This window comes from Mesoplodon mirus (assembly GCF_964341445.2).
Source record: "Mesoplodon mirus genome assembly, chromosome: 3".
Classification (NCBI taxonomy): Eukaryota; Metazoa; Chordata; class Mammalia; order Artiodactyla; family Ziphiidae; genus Mesoplodon; species Mesoplodon mirus.
This window is the reverse complement of record NC_138978.1, coordinates 106815269-106836018: the sequence shown is the minus strand read 5'-3', so window position 1 is coordinate 106836018 and position 20750 is coordinate 106815269. Positions and strand designations below refer to the sequence as shown.

The following is a 20750-nucleotide window of genomic DNA, read 5'->3' as shown; positions in this document are numbered from 1 at the left end:
TTCTTGGTTGTAAGTTTTTCCCCTTCATCACTTGAAATATATTATGCCACGCCCTTCTGGCCTGTAGAGTTTCTGCTGAAAAATTAACTGATAGCCTAATGGGGATTCCCTTGTATGTTATTTGTTGCTTTTCCCTTGTTGTTTTCATATTTTCTCTGTCTTTAATTTTTGTCAGTTTGATGACTATGTGTCTCGGTCTGTTCCTCTTTGATTTAATCCTGTATGGGATTCTCTATGCTTCCTGGACTTGGGTGACTGTTTCCTTTTCCATGTTAGGGAAGTGTTCAGCTATTATCTCTTCAAATATTTTCTTAGGCCCTTTCTCTCCCTCTTCTCCTTCTGGGACCCCTATAATGCAAATGTTGGTGCATTTGACATTGTCCCAGAGGTCTCTTAATGTGTGCTCATTTCTTTTCATTCTTTTTTCTTTATTCTGTTCCACATCAGTGATTTCCACTACTCTGTCTTCCAGTTCACTGATTTGTCCTTCTGCCTCATTTATTCTGCTATTGGTTCCTTCTAGTGTATTTTTCATTTCAGTTATTGCATTCTTCAACTCTGTTTGGTTGTTCTTTATATTTTCTAACTCTTTGCTAATAACTTCTTGCTCTGTGCATCCATTCTTTTCCCGAGTTTTTGGATCATCTTTACAATCATTACTTTGAACTCTTTCTCAGGTAGATTGCCTATCTCCAGTTTACTTAGTTGTTCTTCTGGAGTTTTATCTTGTTCCTTTGTCTGGAACATATTCCTTTGCTGTCTCATTTTGTTTAAATTTCTATTTGTTTTTTTACATATGTAGTAGAATAGTTAACATTTCTTGACCTTGGAGAAGTGGTCCTCTGTAGGGGATGTCCTATGTGTCCCAACAGTACACTCCCATCTTGTTACCTAAGGGTCAGGGACCAGTCCCAGGGTGTGTTCTGACCTGTGTTTTTGGAGTTAGTTCCACAGGCTGCGGGATTGTAGTTTTCTTGCTTCTAGTGTTTTCCCCCTGGTGGGTGAGGCTGGTCTAGAGACTCGTCCAGGCTTCCTGGGGGGAGGGGCCAGTGCCTGCCCACTGGTGAGTGGAGCTGGGTGCTGGCCCTCTGGTGGGCAGAGCCATGTCAAGGGGCATGTCTGGAGGTGGCTGTGGGCTCAGGAAGTCTTTAGGCAGCCTGTCTGCTGATGGGTGGGGCTGTGTTCCTGCCCTCTTGGTTGTTTGGCCTGAGGCGTCCCAGCACTGGAGCCTACAGGCTGTTGGGTGGGGCCAGGCCTTGGTGCCAAGATCCCAAGTGAGACGTCTACCTCCAGCCAGAGTTCACATCAATGAACACTCCTCAGTGTGTCAGCCACCAGCTTTTATGATCCTAGAGAGAACAAAGCTGCCCCCCGCCTTCCCAGGAGACCCTCCAAGACCAGCAGGGAGGTCTGGCCCAGGCTCCTATGAAGTCACTGCTTTGGCCCTCAGTCCCAGTGCATGAGGACCTTGTATATGCCCTCCAAGAGTGAAGTCTCTGTTTTCCCCAGTCCTGTGGAACTCCTGCAATCAAGCCCCCCTGGCCTTCAAAGCCAAATGCTCTGGGGCTCCTCCTCCCAGTGCCAGACCCCTAGGCTGGGGAACCTGGTGTGGGTCTCAGAGCTCTCATTCCTTGGGGAGAATTTCTTTGATATAATTATTCTCCAGTTTGTGCGTCACCCACTGAGGTTGTATGGGATTTGATTATATTATGAGTGCACCCCTCCTACCATCTCACTGTGGTTTCTTCTTTATGTCTTTGAATGTAGAATATTTTTTTTTGGTAGCTTCCAGTCTTTTTTACTGATGGTTGTTCAGCAGTTAGTTGTGATTTTGATGTGCTTGTGAGAGGAGGTAAGCTCAAGGTCCTTCTACTCCATTATGTTGTCTCCAGTCCTGCTCCTGTTTGCTTGTTTCTTAATCCAGCCTCCCAGTTTTAGTGATTTGGAATGTCTGACCCAGTTAAACTTAATTACTATAACTACAAATATTATTTGGTTCCTATTTGGTTTATTTGTTAATTTTCCCTTTTTTTTTGGCCATCTTTTATTAATCAAATATTTTTAAATATTTCATTTAATCCTCTCTGTTAACTTTATATATATATATATATATATATATATATATATATATATATATATATATATATATATATATATTTACTACTGTTGACCTCAGAGATTACAACATACATCCTTAGCTTATTACAGTCTAATAAAATTATTAATTTACCATGCTAGGACCTTACAACACTTTATGTCATTTACCCATTCACTTTTTTTTTTTTTAACCCATTCACTTTTGTGTTACACATGTCCTTCATTTTAATTTTACATATATCTTAAACCCATAAGATGTAATTATTATTGCTTTTTGTAGTTAATTATTCATTTATATTTACCTACATTTTTACCCTTTCCATTACTTTTCATTAGTTTGTGCATTTCTGTGTTTTTCTCTGGGATTATTTCCTGCCTGCTTGAAGAATCTGCTGGTGATGAATTCTCTCAGTTTTTGTTTGTTTGAAAATGTCTTTTATCACTTTCATGTTTGAAGGATATTCTTAATGGGTAGAGAATTCTAGGTTGCCAGTTACTTTCAGCACTTTTAGGTTGCTATTAGTTGTTACTTTCCTCCCCCCTGCCCTCCCCCCCACCCCTTAGTTGTAAGTAACTTGCTGGGGTGAATACCTGACCCAGACTAAACTAAATGTATTCCCTCTTTTGCAAATTAGAAATGAAAACCTGAGGTATCAGTGGTGGACTTTGCAGAAGAAAGGTCAGAAGGGATCACTGGGGACAGTAGCATTGGAAACAAGTCAGAGTTGGGGGGAGCAGTAAAGAAGGGTCTTGCAAGGCAGTAGAATTAGCTGAGAGGAGTGGAGGGGGGAGCCTAAGTGGCCCTAGTGGAAGGGAGATTGGGAGGGCAGCTACCTGCTGACTCCCTGATTTTCAAAGGCCCGCATTTAGCTTCTGTGAGGGGTCTCTGTATATTTTTCAATAAATCTCATTTTACCTTGGGCTTGCTTTAGTAAACTTCTTTACATTGCAATCAACAAAAAAATTTTGTAAAAAACAAAAGCTTTTACCTGAAAACTTGACACATAATAGGCATTTTATAATTGGTGGCTGCTGCTGTTGTTATTCAGATCCTAAAATGGAGTAAAGAGCTGATCCTCAGGATTTTCTAGTCATGCCAGTGGGATGGGCTGCATGTTTTAGGGGGCTCTGTTAGTCAAATGCAAATTTACTGTTGGGTTGGTCAAAAGGTTTGTTTGGTCTTTTTCCATAAGGTGGCTCTAGTAGTGCTTAGTTGTCTAACTTCATTTGAAACAATTTCATTAGACTGTATTGTGACAGCTGTCACGTCAGCCCGCATGAAAAAAAACATCAAAACTGGTGAATTTTTGTGTAACCATATTGAATATGGAATATTGAAGATGGAAGAAAAAAAGCAACATTTTCGGCATATTATGCTTTATTATTTCAAGAAAGGTACAATCACAAATGAAATGCAAAAAAGACTTGTGCAGTATATGGAGAAGGTGCTGTGACTGATCAAACATGTCAAAACTGGTTTGTGAAGTTTTTGTGCTGGAGATTTCTCTCTGGACGTTACTCCGTGGTTGGGTAGACCAGTTGGAGTTGATAGTGATCAAATCGAGACATTAATTGAGAATAATCAACATTATACCACACAGGAGATAGCCGACATACTCAGAATATCCAAGTTGAGCAATGAAAATCATGTGCACCAGCTGGGTTATGTCTATCGTTTTGATGTTTGGGTTTCACGTAAGTAAAGCAAAAAAAATCTTCTTGACTGTATTTCCACATGCAATTCTCCGCTTAAACGTAACGAAAATGTTCCATTTTTAAAACATATTGTGACAGGAGATGAACAGTGGATAGTGTACAATAATGTGGAATGGAAGAGATCGCAGGGCAAGTGAAATGAACCACCACCAACCACACCAAAGGCCGGTTTTCATCCAAAGGAGGTGATGTTGTGTATATGGTGGGATTGGAAGGGAGTCCTCTATTATGAGCTCCTTCCAGAAAACCAAACGATTAATTCCAACAAGTACTGCTCCCAGCACCCCTGCGAACATGGCGCTGCGAGTGGCGCGGAGCGTGCGGGCTGCGGTCTGCAGCCTGTGCCCAACGCTCCCTGCCTGCCGCGGCCCTGGGGCCTGCGGGCGGGTGCCGTCCGGGCGCTGCGCACCGGACCCACTCTGCTGTTGGGTCGTAAATTCACAAACATGAATGGGTAACAACAGAAAACGGTGTTGGAACAGTGGGAATCAGCAATTTTGCACAGGAAGCTTTGGGAGATGTTGTTTACTGTAGTCTGCCTGAAGTTGGGACAAAATTGAACAAACAAGAGGAATTTGGTGCTTTGGAAAGTGGGAAAGCTGCTAGTGAACTCTATTCTCCTCTATCAAGAGAAGTAACTAAACTAATGAAGCTCTAGCAGAAAATCCAGGACTTGTCAACAAATCTTGTTATGAAGATGGTTGGCTGATCAAGATGACACTCAGTAACCCTTCAGAACTAGATGAACTAATGAGTGAAGAAGCATCTGAGAAATGCATAAAATCCATTGAGGAGTGAAAATGGAACCCCTAAATAAACTAGTTTGAAACAACTTAATCTAGCATAGTTGTCTTAAATTAGTGGTGGATAGATTTTTAAAAAGCAACTTTTAGCAAAAGAAACTACTTGCAACAATGTTGCCTGAAGAAAATACCCCTTAACTTCCTAATGATTTCAGATAAACACATGCATCTTTTTCACAACACCCTGTGATTTTTAGGCTTGTCTCCAGTTATAATACTCAGAATTCCTGAAATTATCTGTGGTAAAACTAGTTATAAAAATTATGTAATTCAAGGATAACATTGTTATCTTAACCTTATATAATATTGTAACTTGCTTACAGCCATCCCTGGATTTGGGTCAAAATACTCAGTGAACTTGCCCCTGGAAATAAATGGCGGTGGAGAAAAGTTTGTTAGTTGTATAGTGTCCAGTAAAGAACATTACTATCTTAATTTTGCAATATACTGTGTTTGCTGGTGCTATTTTTATACAGTAAAGCAACAGCCTTGCAGGAAAATAAGAAACAGTTTAATAATAAAATATTCAAATTCTTAAAAAAAAAAATACTACTCCCAATTAGGCCAACTGAAAGCAGCACTAAATGAAAAGCATCCAGAATTAGTCAACAGAAAACACATAATCTTCCATCAGGATAACGCAAGACCGCATGTTTCTTTGATGACCAGGTGAAAACTGTTACGGCTTGGCTGGGAAGTTCTGATTCATCTGCCACATTCACCAGACATTGCACCTTCGGATTTCCATTTATTTCGGTCTTTACAAAATTCTCTTAATGGAAAAAAATTTCAATTCCCTGCAAGACTGTAAAAGGCACCTAGAACAGTTCTTTGCTCAAAAAGATAAAAAAGTTCTGGGAAGATGGAATTATGAAGTTGCCTGAAAAATGGCAGAAGGTAGTGGAACAAAAGGGTGAATACATTGTTCAATGAAGTTCTTGGTGAAAATGAAAAATGTGTCGATTATTTTTACTTAAAAACCAAAGGAACTTTTTGGCCAACCCTACTTTGAAAAATGGTCACCATATAATTGTGAGTGGGCACACTTGTGGTTAAAGAGTTTGGAAATACATTTGTCTTATTTCACTTATTCTATTATGTTTTCTTCCCTTGTTATTTCCAGACCCTTGCTGTCTCTCATGCAAAGAAGAAAATCTAGGAAACTTAGAGAAATACATAATTACTAATTGAATAGATAATACTTTATGAGTATTAAAAGTCTCCTACTTTGAGTATTAAAATATTGGTATCTTGTAAATGTTTTTAAAGTTCTAGAGTAAAGGAGTAATTACAGATTTTAAGGCAAGTGAAAAACTTAACTTTTTTTTGGTCCTTTTCATAGGTTCTCCGGGGACATAAAACTTTCCTAAATGATGCTTATAATTGGGAGTTTTTGATCTGGGAATCAGCTTTACTACTTTTCTTACTGCGCTTAGCCTCACTGGGGTCTGAAACCAATAAGAAATACAGCAATGTCTCAATATTACTTACTGAACAGGTATTGATTGGTCCTTGACAGTTTGATTCAGTGGTTAGAGATGGTATAATAAGATTTCTGCAGAAGATTCAGGGTTGAGTCTAGATTCTGTCACTTTCTAGCTATATGACCTTACACCTTACAAGTCACTTTGCAACTATATAATTGTTTCCTCTTTATAAAATGAGGGTATTATCTTTCCCACCTGCTCCCAGGATTGGGTGCTACTTCATAGTATAAAAATTATTTTTGTTGGTGGTAATGGAGCATACTTTTAATCTCATATTCTGTGTCAAGTATTAGATCTTTAGAGTACCTGTCATTTAAGGATGTTTAATAAGCTTCTTGACTTTCTTCTCAATCAGTCAAACACTGAATACATTCAGTGTTTGGAAAATACTTGCTCTTTAGTATGTGAGTATATATTACAATTGAGAAATGTTTCTTATAAATACAGAGTAGTATAGAGTTGGTTTTATTTGTTTTTAATTTCATGTTTATCCATAAGTTTTAAATAAAAATACCTAATATCACTAGATTTTTTTTTTTTTTGCCTTAGAATTATAGTGGAGAATTCTTACCATAAGGGGAAAAACAAGGGATTAGTAAATTAAAAGCAGCGATCTTTTTCCATTCCATGAATGTTTAATGAGGATGTTAGATTATTTGGGGGATACCAAGAAGAATAAGATATAGTTTTTGAACTCAAGGAGTTTACATTTTAATTGCTATAATTAATATAAAAGTTCGCATTGTTTTGATAAATTGCTTCATTGTTATTTTTTCTTCAGTAAACAGCTTTTCTTTGCCATATGTGACTGATTAGGGATGGGGGTTTGGGTAGGTGGCATATGTGCTCTGAAGAAATAGCTACTGGAATTTTGAAGTTTATTTTACTTGAAAACATTGACCTCAAAATCTGTCATGTTGAATGCAATATATATATATCTATCTTTTCCATGACATTTGCCCTAATCTCTATTCTTTCCCTTAGATTAATTTATATCTTAAAATGGAAAAAAAGCCGAATAAGAAAGAACAGCTTACTCTAGTAAACAATGTATTAAAGCTATCCACCAAGTTGTTGAAAGTAAGTAATACCCTATGATACATTTTTACTACCACTTCATTAAATCAATGCTGTACTTCTTGGAGAGGACCCTAGTAACAGGTAGATGCTGTGTAGATTCAAACTACCCACTTGATAGTTTGGGGTTAATGACTCTATGAGAAAAAGTTTCCCAACTTACTACCCAAGTTCTAGTGATTGCTGATGTCTGTCACGTTTTAAAATTACATTAAAAAATCACAAATAGCATATTGCTTGGATCCACCTTTAAAAACTTAGCTAGTGGAAAAGTAGGTGAGAGTTCACTACAGGCATTAATTAATTAATTAATTAATTATTTTTTAATTTAAAAATTATTATTTTTAATTGAAGTATAGTTGATTTACAATGTTTCTGGTGTACTGCAAAGTGATATATATATTCAGATTCTTTTCCATTATAGGTTATTACAAGATATTGAACATAGTTCCCTGTACAATACAGTAGGTCCTTGTTGTTTATTTTATGTACAATAGTCTGTATCTGTTAATCCCGAATTCCAAATTTATCCCTCCCCTGCTTCCCCTCATTACAGGTTTTTTGAAGGTAAGGGAAGAGGTTTTAAGCAATCATCCTCTCCCAAGACTGAAAAAAAAACAGTCGAAAAATCACTGGTGGCTATTATGAAACCACGTATTTCATCTCAGTTCTTTCATGTTTTTGTAGGAGCTGGACACACCATTTAGACTCTATGGACTGACAATGAATCCCTTGATCTACAATATCACACGAGTGGTTATCCTTTCTGCTGTCTCAGGTGTTATAAGTGATCTTCTAGGATTTAATATAAGAGTAAGTGTGATTATCACTCTGTAGCATCTGCCTTAGTCTCAAAACTTATTGTATATAGTAATCTTTGTTCTTCCCACTGTGTGTGTGTGTGTGAGAGAAAGTGAGAGAGGGAGGGTGGAAGGAGGGAGGGAGGGACTGGCACGGAAATAACTCTTGAGGTAGAGAAATAGACATTTGAAATAGACATTCAGCTTAGGTTTTCTCATTTTATGCAAGTACAATAGATCGTGCTCTTGAATGGAACAAAAAAATCAAGTTTGAATCTCATGTCAGTTTAATAGCATGGGCTGGGTTGGCCTCTGATCTAGGGAAATGTACAGAGGCAGAATGAATGAAAACCAAAAACCCGTGAACTGCAGTATATCTTTTTTGATCCTGGAAATTGTTAACGGTTTTTTCTCTGTGATGTTCTATGGTTGCTGTTGTCACAGTTGGTACTTTTTTCTTATGTAAACGGTTCTTGGTTTACATGTAAGTGTACCTCTCAACCCCACCTATTTGTCATAAAACTAACTATTTTGGTGATTTTCTTTTCTTAGCTGTGGAAAATTAAGTCATAAGCTGAGTCATGTGCCCGGACTTTCTCCCCTTGCTGGCGTCAGTGCTTAACCCATTAAGGAAAGAGATGACTGCAAACCCATGAGACACCCACCTGCTTGTTCACACGGAGAGGTGCCCTCAGCTCTACCTAATCTAACGAATGGTGTTTTCAGAGGAACAGAGCCTTTTCCAACTGGGTGTGCATGCTAAAAACCTGTATTTTCATGGTTTTCAAATAGTATGAATAGTCAGGAGACTGAAGACTGTTGTGTTATAGTAACTTAAGGACAACTTTTTAAGTTAGGAAATTTATTCTGGGCATTTCAGTGCTGTGACAGTTGTATTTATTGGAAATAGTCTTTTGGGTACTCTGGTAGATGCCCAAAGCATGAAGCAAAATCCTTTATTGGAAATATGCAAATTCAGTACTTTTCTATTACAGTCTATAGAATTGGAAATTTCATTTCTCTAGCAAAGAGAGATCAAGTTTAAACTATTTTAGGTTGAACCTGAATAAAAGAACTTTATTGGAGAATTTCAGTTTCTAGGCTTTTTTGTTGTTGTTGAAAGAAAAAAATGACCCTTTAAACTGTGATTTTCTGTTAAACTATGGAGAAAATTTTAATTAGTTTATAATTTTGAAGTTAATCCTAATAACTGTATAGTTGTTGGTGAAAGAGTCATGCATGTCACATGGCATGTAATTCAGCATGAGAAATTTAAGTCTATGCACACTCATCCGTGTCCACCATAAATCTTGTTTTCCATTTAAATCGTCTGAGCTATGTTTCCCATCACACTACTAAGTGAAGTGTTCATAGTTTATCTGTTGTGAGACTCAATGTATTTAACCCTCAGTATAATCTCATGTCCTCAGTGTCTGTACTGAGCCAAGCTATGCCACTGATGATTTGGATTCTCTTATCAGTATCCCCTGTTACACATACATGCGTATACATATGTTAATGAAAACTCTAATAGTCTACATTTAATTCCTGCTCATTAAGTTACCCACTTTGAAGAATCTCTCGAGGCAAATTGAAAGCCCACATTTTAATGACAAGATTCTGTGAATTTTTAAATGGAAATAATTAGGAAACTTAGTTATTACATGTGAAGTATGTACATGCAAAATCAGTGTATCATTTACACATATCCTAATATGCAGGAAGATTTTTGAGGTTTAAAGATGAATTTCTTAAGTCCAAGAATTGAGGTCAGACCTTTCTGGATTCATATCCTTGGCTCTGCTAATTATTAGCTTCACAGTCTAAGGCAAGTTACTTAACATTTTTGCATCTCAGTTTCTTTACCTGTTTAATAAGGATAATAACTACCTAATAGTGTTGTTAAGGTTAAGTGAGATTATCATGTAAGGTACTTAACATAGCATAAAGTACGTAGCCCTTAATAATTCCACAATAAACATTTGTAATTACTGTTTAAAACCCTTTAAAAATCTTTTGCTGATAGATTCCTAACTGTGAAGATAGAAACAAAGGGGGCAACATTGCTGAACTAGAAGTGGATTACCAAAAATTTGCAGCCATTCCAAATACTGCGTGAGAGTTACAATTCTTTTTAAAAAGTAAAACCCCATTATAGTGATTTACCTTTGGAAGGAACTGATCTGTAAAGGCACTTCAGTATCTCAACAGAGGGCTCATAGAAATCATGCTTTAACTATTTTCCATAAGGAACAAGAGCAGCTATCTCAAATCCAGGATTGAACTGCTCAGTGCAGATTTCGGATGAAGAAAGCTGATGCCTTTATCTTTTTCTCCTACAAAAGAAAACCACTGTTCTATTTTTATTTGAATTTTTTACACAGTGAATTCTTTAGCGTAAATGCAGTATTCAGAATAGTTTACTCCTGTGAGTTGTTTCGGTTATAGTTTTGATGGTGTATAATTGGTTTAAATGATTTTTCAGGTGGGTAAAATTAACTGTATAGGTAGTTGCTCATGTCGGAAACTTGGGAATCATTTTTCACTCTTGCCTTTCTCATACCTCTCATCCAGTCATCAAGTCTGTGAATAATTATCTTCTAGATATTTTTCTAATCAGTCCATTCTTCTCCATTCCCACTTTCACCACCCTCATCTAAGTCAACATCCTTTGTTTTTGAACAAGATGCTGCTTTTCTGCCCCTCTCCCCCATGCCCACCTATTCATCTCAAAAGCTAATGTGTCTTTTCTGAAATGCAAGTCTCAGTCTCATCGTTTAGAATCTATTAATGGCTTAGTATTACTTTGAAGGTAAAAATCCAAAATCTTTTTAGCAAGGTGTATAGGCCTACCTTGTTGAGAAAGATTTTTGAATCTTTATGTTTGAAAGATGTTTTCTCTGGGCATAAAATTCTAGTTTTAAAGATGTTGCTGCTCTACTGCCTCCTGGATTGCATGGCTTCTGACAAGAAGTCTGCTGTCATTGTCATCTTTGTTCTTCTGTATGTTTTTTTTAAACTCTGGCTGCTTTTAAGGTTTTTACCTTTTTCATTGAATTTGTGCTATTTACTTATAATGTGCATTGGTGTAGTTGTCTTCATTATTTGTGTGTGTGCTTGGGATTTGTTGCACTTACTTACTCTGGATTTTTAGTTTTCATCAAATTTGGAAAATTTTTGACTGTTATTTCTTAAAATAAGTTTTCTATACCCCAGTCTCCCACCTCCTGAGACTCCACATGTTTATTAGGCTGCTTGAAGTTGTCCCACACCTTACTGATGTTCTGTACATTGTCCCAGTCTTCTGTTTTTAATTTCTATTAAAGACAGAAGACTGGGACAACTATTTCTATTGCTGTGCCTCAAGTTCACTAACCTATTCTTCTGCACTAATTTGCTGTTAATCCTACCCAATGTATTTTGTCTACAGAATTTTGATATTGCTTTTTCATTTTTTTGTATCCTCATGTCTCTCTTTAACATGTGTTTCTTTTCTCTGTCTTGTTTTCATAATATTTATAATAGAAGTAGTGAATAAGAACATTATAACAGCTATCATCTGTGTTATTTTGGGGTTTGTTTTTGTTGATTTATTTTTCTCCTCATTTTGGGTCATATTTTCCTGCTTCTTTACATGCCTAGTAATTTCTTAATGGATGTGAATTTTACATTGTTGGGTGTTGGGTTTTCGTGTGTGTGTATTCTTTTAAATATTGTTGAGCTTTGTTTTAGAATGCAGTTAAGATACTTGAAAACAGTTTGATCATTTCAAGGTTTGCTTTTAAGCTTTGTTAGGTGGGCCAGAGCAGCCTTTACCCTGGTGCTACTTTTCTCCACAACTGAAGCAAAATCCTCCTGAGTACTCTACCTGATACCCTGTTCGTGATGAGGTTTTTCCAGTTTAACTGTAGGAACATGAACTCTTCCCAGCTCAAGAATTTTTGGCCTGCTTCCTTTTGGTGGTTCTTTCCCTGTTGAGTATTTCCTTTTGCTGATCAATACTCACCTGAAAACTTGAAAGGAAACCTCTGCACATTTTTGGAGCTCTCTCCTCTCTGCAGCTGTCCTCTCCTCTCTATGCAGCTGTCTTCTCTCTGGTACTCTGCCTGCCAATTCTAGCTGTCGTGGCCGCCCCAAATTCTTAACACTCACCTCCTCTCAGCAAGGCTGCTTGGTTCAGTTTGGATTCCCCCTTCCTACACCACAGCCTAGAAACTGCCTCTGAGTAATCTGGGGCAATCATGGGGCTCACCTCATTGAATTCCACTATCTTTTACTGCCTGTTATCTAACACCCATTTTTTCATATATATTTTTCCTTTTTTTTTTTTAAGTTGTCTGAGGTGGGAGAGTAAATGTTTTTCCCACCTTAGTAAATAGAAAAAAGTTTACTCAATTGCTCAAGCCAAAGGCTTAGGGTTTATTCTTGGTTCCTCTCTTTCCTTCCATATCTAATCTACCAGCCAGTCACGTTGGTTCTGTGTATCCACTGCTAACAGAATGAGCTTCCTTTGCGCTCAGCTGGATTACTGTGCTGACCCACTGTTCCCTTCCCATTCTTGCCTCTGCAGTCGGTTCTCCACAGCCACGTGAGTGAGCTTAAAAATATGGAGACTATATCATTCCTACTTAAATCTTTCCTGGCTTTCCCTATGCTGGCCTCCAAGGCCCTTCATTATCACGCCTGCTTCCCTTTCCAAATTCCCCTCCTCAGTACCTGACAGCCACACTGGCCTCCCTGTGTTCCTCCATTATACCAAGTTCTTTCTTATCTCAGACTGTGCCTGGAATACGTTTTCTTAAGTTCTCCCCTGAATGGCTTCTCAGCTGTCAATTCCTTAGCAGGACCTTCTCTGAGTTAAAATTGTTCCCCATCTTTCCTTGTTATCAGTTATATATGGTCCTGTTCATTTCCTTCATGGCACTTATCAGAATCTGATTATCTTGTTTATTTTTTGCCTACTTGTTTCTGTCCTTCCCCACTAGAATATAAGTCCCTTAAGGCAGGAATTTTTTGTTGTTGTTGTTTTTCACTCCTAGGTCCCCAGGATGCAGAAGAGTACCTGACCCCATAATAGGTACGTAATATAAATTCATAGAATAAATGAAGAATAGACCTCAAGTAATTTACTCTTTATGTAGTTGTTTTTTTTTTTCTCTTCTTCTGTTAGGATGGAAGAGTTGTACTCTCAGTGCTTCATTTATTCCTGTATAATAATTTCTAGGAGATTGGACTTTTGTTTTGATCTCCCAAAAGGAGTGATACTTTAACATTTGCCTGCTACTGAGAAATTAAATAAACCAAGATGTAAAAATAGAACTAGATTAGGCCATACATACATTTAATTGAAATAATAATAACCATAGATGGATAAGAAAAATACCTGTTCAGCTACTTTTATAATTTGTATGGGGAAAAATTCTATCTCCTAAAATCACTATGGAGGTATGACTTCAGACTTCCTAAATATGTACATTATGCCTCATGTATAATATAAACACTTTGAAAAGTTGAATAACCAAATACTTGCCTAATTGGGGTATGGTTTTCTTAACTTTCAGAGACAAGTAGAAAAATTCTAAATACCAGGATGTCCTCCAAAGTAAAAGCTTACGGGTCTGTGTTTTTAATTTTGGTTCATTGTATCTAGAGGTAAGTGAACCTGTGCACTGTAAAAATAACCCTCTTTCAAATTAATGAAATTCATTTTCAAAATTTTTTAGTCTACACACTCCATAATGGGCCAAATGGGTCTTACTCCCAAATATAGTGTATGATTTGGAATTATCAAGAAGTAAATTCATTAAACTTAATCTCATCTATACAGCTGTTGACTAGTTTGGTCATTTAAAGTAATCCTTTGCTGCTTGTGGTTATTGGTGCCCATCTTGAACGATGAAGTTTGAATTTCATAAATGTGCAATAATTCCATTCCTTTCCTGCAGCACACCCTGAGCCTATATGCTGTAGTAAGGTATGACTCAAGGTAACAAATAGTTGTTGTTTATTAAGGACAAAATAAGCCTCTTGATTTGCTATAAACATTTGCTAATAGTTCTGCTTGACTTTAATGCAAACATTGTAAAATAGACAAATACCCACAGGATTCTTTGGAAAAATATAGGTTCGGGCTAAATTAAAGCACTTAGCTATGTTTTTGTATTTTAATGTGTATGTGAGAAAGGTTCAGAGTTCTTTGGCACAACTCTACTAAATTCTACTCTCGATAAGCCTTCATGCTTCCTTCTTACCCTTAAGGCTCTACTTGCATAGAAACTTTAAAAACAGATCCAAGTTAATGGATATCTTAAACTAATTCAGTCAACTGAAGCAAAGATTATAGAGTTCATGTCATAATTATGGCATGCTTTAAACCAGTCATTGTATTGCTGATAAGCCTTAATAGCATAAGCAGTAAAGAGCTGCCTAAGTAAACAAATCTGTTATTGTTTAAAAAGCACAAGTAGTTCTTAGCACTGGAGCATGCCAGGATGATGTAAGAAGTTGCTCTGATATATTCTTCACGCCAGACTGAATCATCACGTTTCGTGACTGAAGTCTGTTTACACCAGTGTTCCTTAGTTCCTGGAGCTCACTCTGGACTAAGCTCGAGCTTAAACACATCTCTGTGGAGGTCGGTAGTTAAGACTGTCACACAGTTTAACTCATTTGAGTAGTTCTTGCTTTCTTAAAACCCAATTCTTTTTGAATGTTGGACACATTAAACATGAAGCTCTTCATTAGTTCACCTTGAAAAGCATTTGACTTTTTCTACATGAGAATATCTGACTATTAAAAAAGGAAATAACCAAGGTATGCTCAGGTAGAAATAAAAAGCCACATGCTTTTCTGTGTCCAAGACTTCTGAAATAGGAGTTGACTGTGCAAAAGCTACTTGTCCCCAGAAGTTTAACGTACGGGGGTTAGAAGACAATATTATAGGCTCTTACTCACTAATCTCCCTAGGGAGACAACGTGATAGCATCCCAGAACTTTTTTGCTGTTACGACCAGTAAGAAAATATGTCCACTAAAACAGCAACAAAATGACTTTGCTGCCACTCTGCAGGCTTTGCTACAACACACATCTCCATTGTGGGGCTCGGGGTTTGGAGTTTATTTTCAGTGTGAGTTCAGTAATGGCAGGCGGGGATTAATTTTTCTCCTCAAGAGTATTCAGTTAACTATGGTCTTGAACTAGGCTTTAGGCATTATTCGTTCCAAGAATTTCAGTGAAATCAAGTCAAAATACTTCACTCTACAAGTACAACCTAGAGTAAATAAAATGATTTAAAAATAATGTGAAATGCCACAGTCTGATGAAATAGAGTTTGTGACCTTGTGGTAACTGGACTTACACACAGCTATGTCCATTAGAAATGTCTGATGACAATTTCCAATAGGACAAGTCCTTTTCTTTCCCTGACAGTGTAAGAAAGGATTTTTTTGGGGTAGCAAATTATTTATGCAAAGCTATTTTCCTTACAGTGAAAGGTATTAAGTAGGTATAATGATATTCAACTCAAACTAATTTTGAGCTTTACATATAGATAAGTATAGCTATACAGGTAAAGTCATCATTGTAAGAGTCTTTCTGATTGTAGGACTTGGAATATTTGTTACTTGTAGGGATAAAAATCTATTTGAGGACTCAGACCATGATGAGAATTAGCTCCACAAATAGAAAAAGCAACATTACATAAACCTGACAGTAAAAGAAATGCAGGCCATGAACTGATTTTTGTTTTTCTTTTTTTTTTAATATCTATATAAAAAATAACGAGCGATTTACAGGTCTCTTTCTCTAATCAGAACCTCAAGTGTATATATAAAGGTACTGTACAATATATAAACATTTACAACCAGTACATCCATATTTTGCTTAGCATTCCAAGGCCACATTGCTAAGTCAGTACAGAATCAGTACAGTGACAGGTTACTTAGAAAGGAAAGAGCCACATCAGACTGACAACAGATGACATCAAAGTTATGTCGCAGTTAACAATAAAAATTGGATTTTTATCACTAATTGTGGACTATAGGGAAAATAAATCATTTCTGTGATACTAAATTCTTAGCATTTATCAAGCCTTCTAATTCTTCTCTATTCAAGTAGTTACAATAGGTGGGTAAATATAGTTCTGGATGAAAAGGGGATTTCAGAAATCTCACTCTGGGAAGCATGTCTTATCTACAGGGGCTGATTTAGTTGTTATATTAAAGAATTTCACAGTCAGACTCTGAGAGGGAAGGACCTGGACATGATGTGTTTCACAATAACAAGATGAACCCAGGGTGACAGAACAAGTGTGTTCAAATACTCCAGAAAATGGTTTTATTCTGAGAATGTTCCTTTATTTATAGATGCTACTGAATGCTGCTTCCGGGGGCTGAGAAACCCGGATCTATTTTATGGAGCTAAAAACTGTCTCCACCTTCCAACAAACATCTCTAATTAGACTTTAAAAAAGAATTCTGAAAATCTGTACAAGCTAAGCAGATGTTTACCCTCCCTTTCTTGTTTGTAAATAGGTTAATGTAGCTAGATATTAAAATTAAATAAGATCTAGCAAGGACTATCTACCACCACGTTTGTTCTCACTTGCTTGTGAGCCGGTCTCACACAGGTTCTGCTTCTCAACACTCGAACTTGTACAGCTGCTGCCAGATGAGTTGGTACCTCATCTGGCAATGGACCGTGAAACTGGTTTCATGATTAAGTCCCTCTTCAAATATGTATTATGTATTAATGACTAATGACTTAGTAGTTGGTTCAACCAAAATATCCAGAAATAGAAATTTGGTAGTTTTTCTTCAAATAGCAATAAGCAATATTTCCACATGCTTCTTTGTGGTTTCATAATAAAATAAATGAAATAAAAGGGTGATCTGAGATGCTATAACACATTAGAGTTGGATAACACAGCAGGAGGTGAACTCTTAATCAATTGAAGTGCTTTCTCATTTGAACATTCATTTGTAAATAACATCTTTTAACAGTTATTTGAAATACCTTATCCGGCTGAATTAAAATAAACAGCCATAAGAAAGTCAATATTTGACTACATTTTTTTTTCTTTCCAGTAGTGATGTTTGGGAGTTTTATTTTTAAACGGGGACATCATCAGTGAGCTGTTAGGAGAGGCAACTGCCATCTTTAATGATGAGTTAACAATCTCTTCTTCTGCAAGGGCTCAAATATTTCTCTCTGTAAACATGCAACATGCTATTGAGAATATCAACTTCCAAGCCAAACCTAGTTTTTTCATTACTGTGGAAATATCTGAGTGAGAAGGATAAAACAGACATGATACAGTAGATAACTTGGCACAAATATAAAGTGAGTTGTGACCACGTTGTGAATATCAACATGTCATTTGTTCAGACGCCCATGAAGACGAGCTGGGCGGCCTGAGCCGGGCTTGTCTGATGAGCCCGTGGGTGCGGCTCCTTCCTGAGCGCAAGGCAGGCAGCCAGCCAGGGGGACAGTGGGTTCTTAGCAATCCTGCAGGCCCTTCATGCAGCCTACGTAACTTGATGCTCAAATTAAAATGTACTTCTTATGTGTGTTTCAGAATTCCTGAAAAAAATGATTTTGGGGGGGGAGGGGAACACTGCTTTTTAGTAGGAAAAGATTACAACTTTTTTTTCTCTGTTTTATACTAAAGGTCACAGTCGCTTCTCGGCCACACCAGTAGTGCCTGTGGCTCGACTTGCACTTGGCACCTTCCAAGGCCCTGGAGTTATTGGTGTTTTCTTAGCTGGAGAACCGCTTTCAGGTTTGAACCCTCTGCTCTCTTTGTTTTTGTCAGCTGCCTCTAGTTCTTTTCTTTTGTGATCTTCTAGTTTGTTTAAAACCAGGTTTTCTTCGGGTTCGTGCTTTGGCTTCTTTTCTGATCTTTGGATGTCTTCTCCTGTTTTACCTTTCCTCGAACTGGTTCCCACTAAGGTTGCTTTCCTTCCGTTCTCACTTTCCGATATAGCTCCACTATCACTGTCACTTGTCTTTCTGGATGGAAGGGACTTTTCGTCCATTCTCGTGCTTGTTTTCTCTGGAGACCTGGTTCTGTTTTTCCCAGGCTGACTCTGATTTGTGTCTTTCCTCACAACACCTGACCTTTCTTTCCCATCTGACATCTGCTCAGCATTGTTGTTAGCATGGCTCCCTACTCTTTGGTTCGCATTTGATTGGTCTTTGCTTCCTTCAGTTTTTTGCTGCTTCTTTGGGCTTGAAGACTGTCCTCTGCTTTTTCTGCAATGATCTTGTCCAGACGCTGCCCTGGTGCCGACCTGACTACTTTTATTCTCTCCTTTCCGGGGGCTGAGTGACCGATCTCTGGGTCTTCTTTTGGGGTCATTTTTTAGAGGACTGGGAATCTTTTCTAAATGTTCCTCTGAATATCGACTGGCTGACTTTTTGGGACTAGCAGATCTGCCTCTTGGAGTGACACCATTTTCTACTTTCAAGAGATTTTTCTTATCACTGTGCCCATGACTGTTGGGTGGATCCCTTTTATTCACATTTTTATGGAGAAGAGACTGATGTTTTATATCAGACTGATTTTCATTTAAAGTGCTTTTCTTTTCAGGCACAGTGTCCTTTAATTCTTCTGCCTTTTCACATATCTGCACTCTCATCAAAGATTCTTCAATTACTGGCACACGACACTCTTCAAATATGGAAGCAGAATGTGAAGATGGGTGAAATGGTGACTGTTCATCATAAATCACATTGGAAGATGAAGGGTTATTAATATTCCAATCACCTAAAAAAAGTGATTTGAGTAGAACATTATTCAATTTTAGAATTATAAATAGGAACAGTTAATTAAGTTTTGAATTTTTTGATAGCCATTTGAATTTTACTGACTGCTTAAACAAACAGCCTGAGTATTTTATAAATAAAGTTCATGTATGTTTAGATCTCTCTCTATAAAGGCAGACGTATACAGACAGCTATACTTGTACCTGAAGGGTAGGTTGTTTTATATATACAAAATAATAGTATTCATTTTTCCAATTACTTTTGTATAATAGGTATGATAGTATATGATGTGTAAATTCTTTATAAGTAGCAAAAGCCCAATAAAAATCTTAAATAAATAATAAAATTGGACCAAATTACCTGGTCCAAGCAGCTTACTAATTTAGCTATTATTGATGGATATAGCTTCAGGATTTGCCAAAATCACTAATAAAGGAGACCAAACTGTGGTAACCAGAATGGAGTTCATGGGCATTTGTAAATAATTTTCTTGCTTTAAGCTGTCAAATTTAATGTCAAAAGGAAACTGAAAAGTGCAGAAGATAGAAATAGATGTATTTAATAGCATCATTTTTAATTAAAAAGAAAAAAAAAGAAGGAAGTGATTTACAAGACATGCAAATTTACCAAATCTTTTTAAGGAAAGACCAAGAAAAGCCCTGAAAGCCTTAATGTTGCTCAGGTTTCACGTAGGAGCACAGACCGGAAGGAGCCAAACCTGAAGAAGGAAGAGAAAAAGCCTAGGACTGTGTAAAAAAACATCACAGCGCAGTTAGCAAAGATGTCACCGGGGACGTATGGTTTACAAGCAGATGGTGGAAGGTAATACAGTCAGAGGATTATAGGCTGGAAGGGGACTGTAGGAGGTCACGTCTATACTTATCCCTCAAAAGCTTTATGGGGGGAGGGGAGGAAACTGGAACGGACAAGGACTAAGTGGTGTGGTATTGTACTTCTAGACTAGTGCACTCAGTTGATAGACAGTGATTTTCAAATACTGTGATATTTCAAAAACATACAATGAAACCAAGGAAATTTAAGATCAGTACAGGACTACAGAAATGGTCCCAAGTGCAACTCCTTGTCTCCAGGTAGAGCTAAAGTAACTTGTTTTTGACAAATGACTAGAAAAGCCTAAAGTTCTCATGCTGCTCATTAAGAGAGAAACTCATCTTACTCTAAGGAAAAAAATAACATTTGAAGAGATTTCAAATGCTTTTCATAACATTAAAATCGTTTGCCTCTAATGTTCTTGTTTTTTATAGGCACTTTTCTCTGCAAAAGCAACTATGTTTTCTGCTGAAACTAGCTTAACATATAAATTCTAGTCTAACAAAAGTTCTGTATGAAGTCACTTATTTTGTAATATTATTATTTATGGTAACTAACTTTAGATGGTTCTGGTGGTTACCTCTGAATTAGCTAGTAACATATCTGTCCCCTCCAAATAGATATTCCTTTTCCTTCTGCTGCCCTCTCCCTAACAAACACATTCTCAGCTTTTCAGCTACAGGTGAGCTACTTAACTTACCATGGTCAGGTATCAAGCCAGTTCCTGGCCTCAAAAGAAGAAGAACTTTCTTTCCACCGGCCTGAATGAGCTCAATTGCTCGAGTATGTGTGATGCCTTGTGTAGGTTCCCCATTGATTTCAACAATCTGGTCCCCAACCTAGACAGGGAACATTCACAGAAACAACATGAAACTACACATCCTCCTTCAGTTCTGTTTTGTCATCCCTAGAGCCACCCAACTCTGCTGAATGACTCTTTGTAAAATATTTAACTTGTGCACAGTGCTATTATGCTAGAGTTGATGAGGAGTGGACAGGTGGTAGCAATAGGAAGAGATGATGTCCAGTTTTATTTACGCTATACAAGTTTATATGACTAGTAAGCAGGATCTGGGCATCTTGAAGTCAAGAATCAAATTCTAAGTTTTCAACCAAAGGTTAAGTGGTGGGAGAGGTGAAGGCTCTATGACCCACATGATACCACAGAGCCACCT

At 37.3% G+C, this 20750-nt stretch overlaps 2 protein-coding genes and 1 pseudogene across 11 annotated transcripts in view; 2 read left to right on the top strand and 1 right to left on the bottom strand.

The window, feature by feature from the left end:
* The window catches only part of PHTF1 (putative homeodomain transcription factor 1), a gene marked incomplete at its 3' end in the record, with an annotated part of 77681 nt that extends 59940 nt beyond the window's left edge, over nucleotides 1-17741 (top strand). For 2 of the 7 annotated variants that reach the window (XM_082613420.1, XM_082613421.1), the window contains 4 exons: nucleotides 5959-6114; nucleotides 7088-7183; nucleotides 7868-7993; nucleotides 8533-9646. In XM_082613420.1, coding sequence (XP_082469546.1) covers nucleotides 5959-6114; nucleotides 7088-7183; nucleotides 7868-7993; nucleotides 8533-8553 — 399 coding nt within the window. Of the gene's footprint in view, nucleotides 1-5958; nucleotides 6115-7087; nucleotides 7184-7867; nucleotides 8018-8532; nucleotides 9647-13019; nucleotides 13058-13541; nucleotides 13633-17647 lie in introns of those variants that run through there. The other 5 variants (XM_082613418.1, XM_082613419.1, XR_014293350.1 and 2 more) reach the window with 4 other exon arrangements.
* LOC309799828 (glycine cleavage system H protein, mitochondrial-like) lies at nucleotides 4011-4813 on the top strand (annotated as a pseudogene). The gene has a single exon. The product of its transcript is annotated as a glycine cleavage system H protein, mitochondrial-like (transcript).
* MAGI3 (membrane associated guanylate kinase, WW and PDZ domain containing 3) overlaps nucleotides 15344-20750 on the bottom strand; it is a 279275-nt gene continuing 273868 nt past the window's right edge. For 2 of the 3 annotated variants that reach the window (XM_082613413.1, XM_082613414.1), the window contains exons 20-21: nucleotides 20276-20414; nucleotides 15344-18745 (exon numbers count right to left, since the gene is read on the bottom strand). In XM_082613413.1, the coding sequence (XP_082469539.1) occupies nucleotides 17649-18745; nucleotides 20276-20414 (1236 nt within the window). In that variant the 3' untranslated portion in view covers nucleotides 15344-17648. Of the gene's footprint in view, nucleotides 18746-19371; nucleotides 19463-20275; nucleotides 20415-20750 lie in introns of all 3 variants that reach the window. The other variant, XM_082613415.1, reaches the window with a different exon arrangement.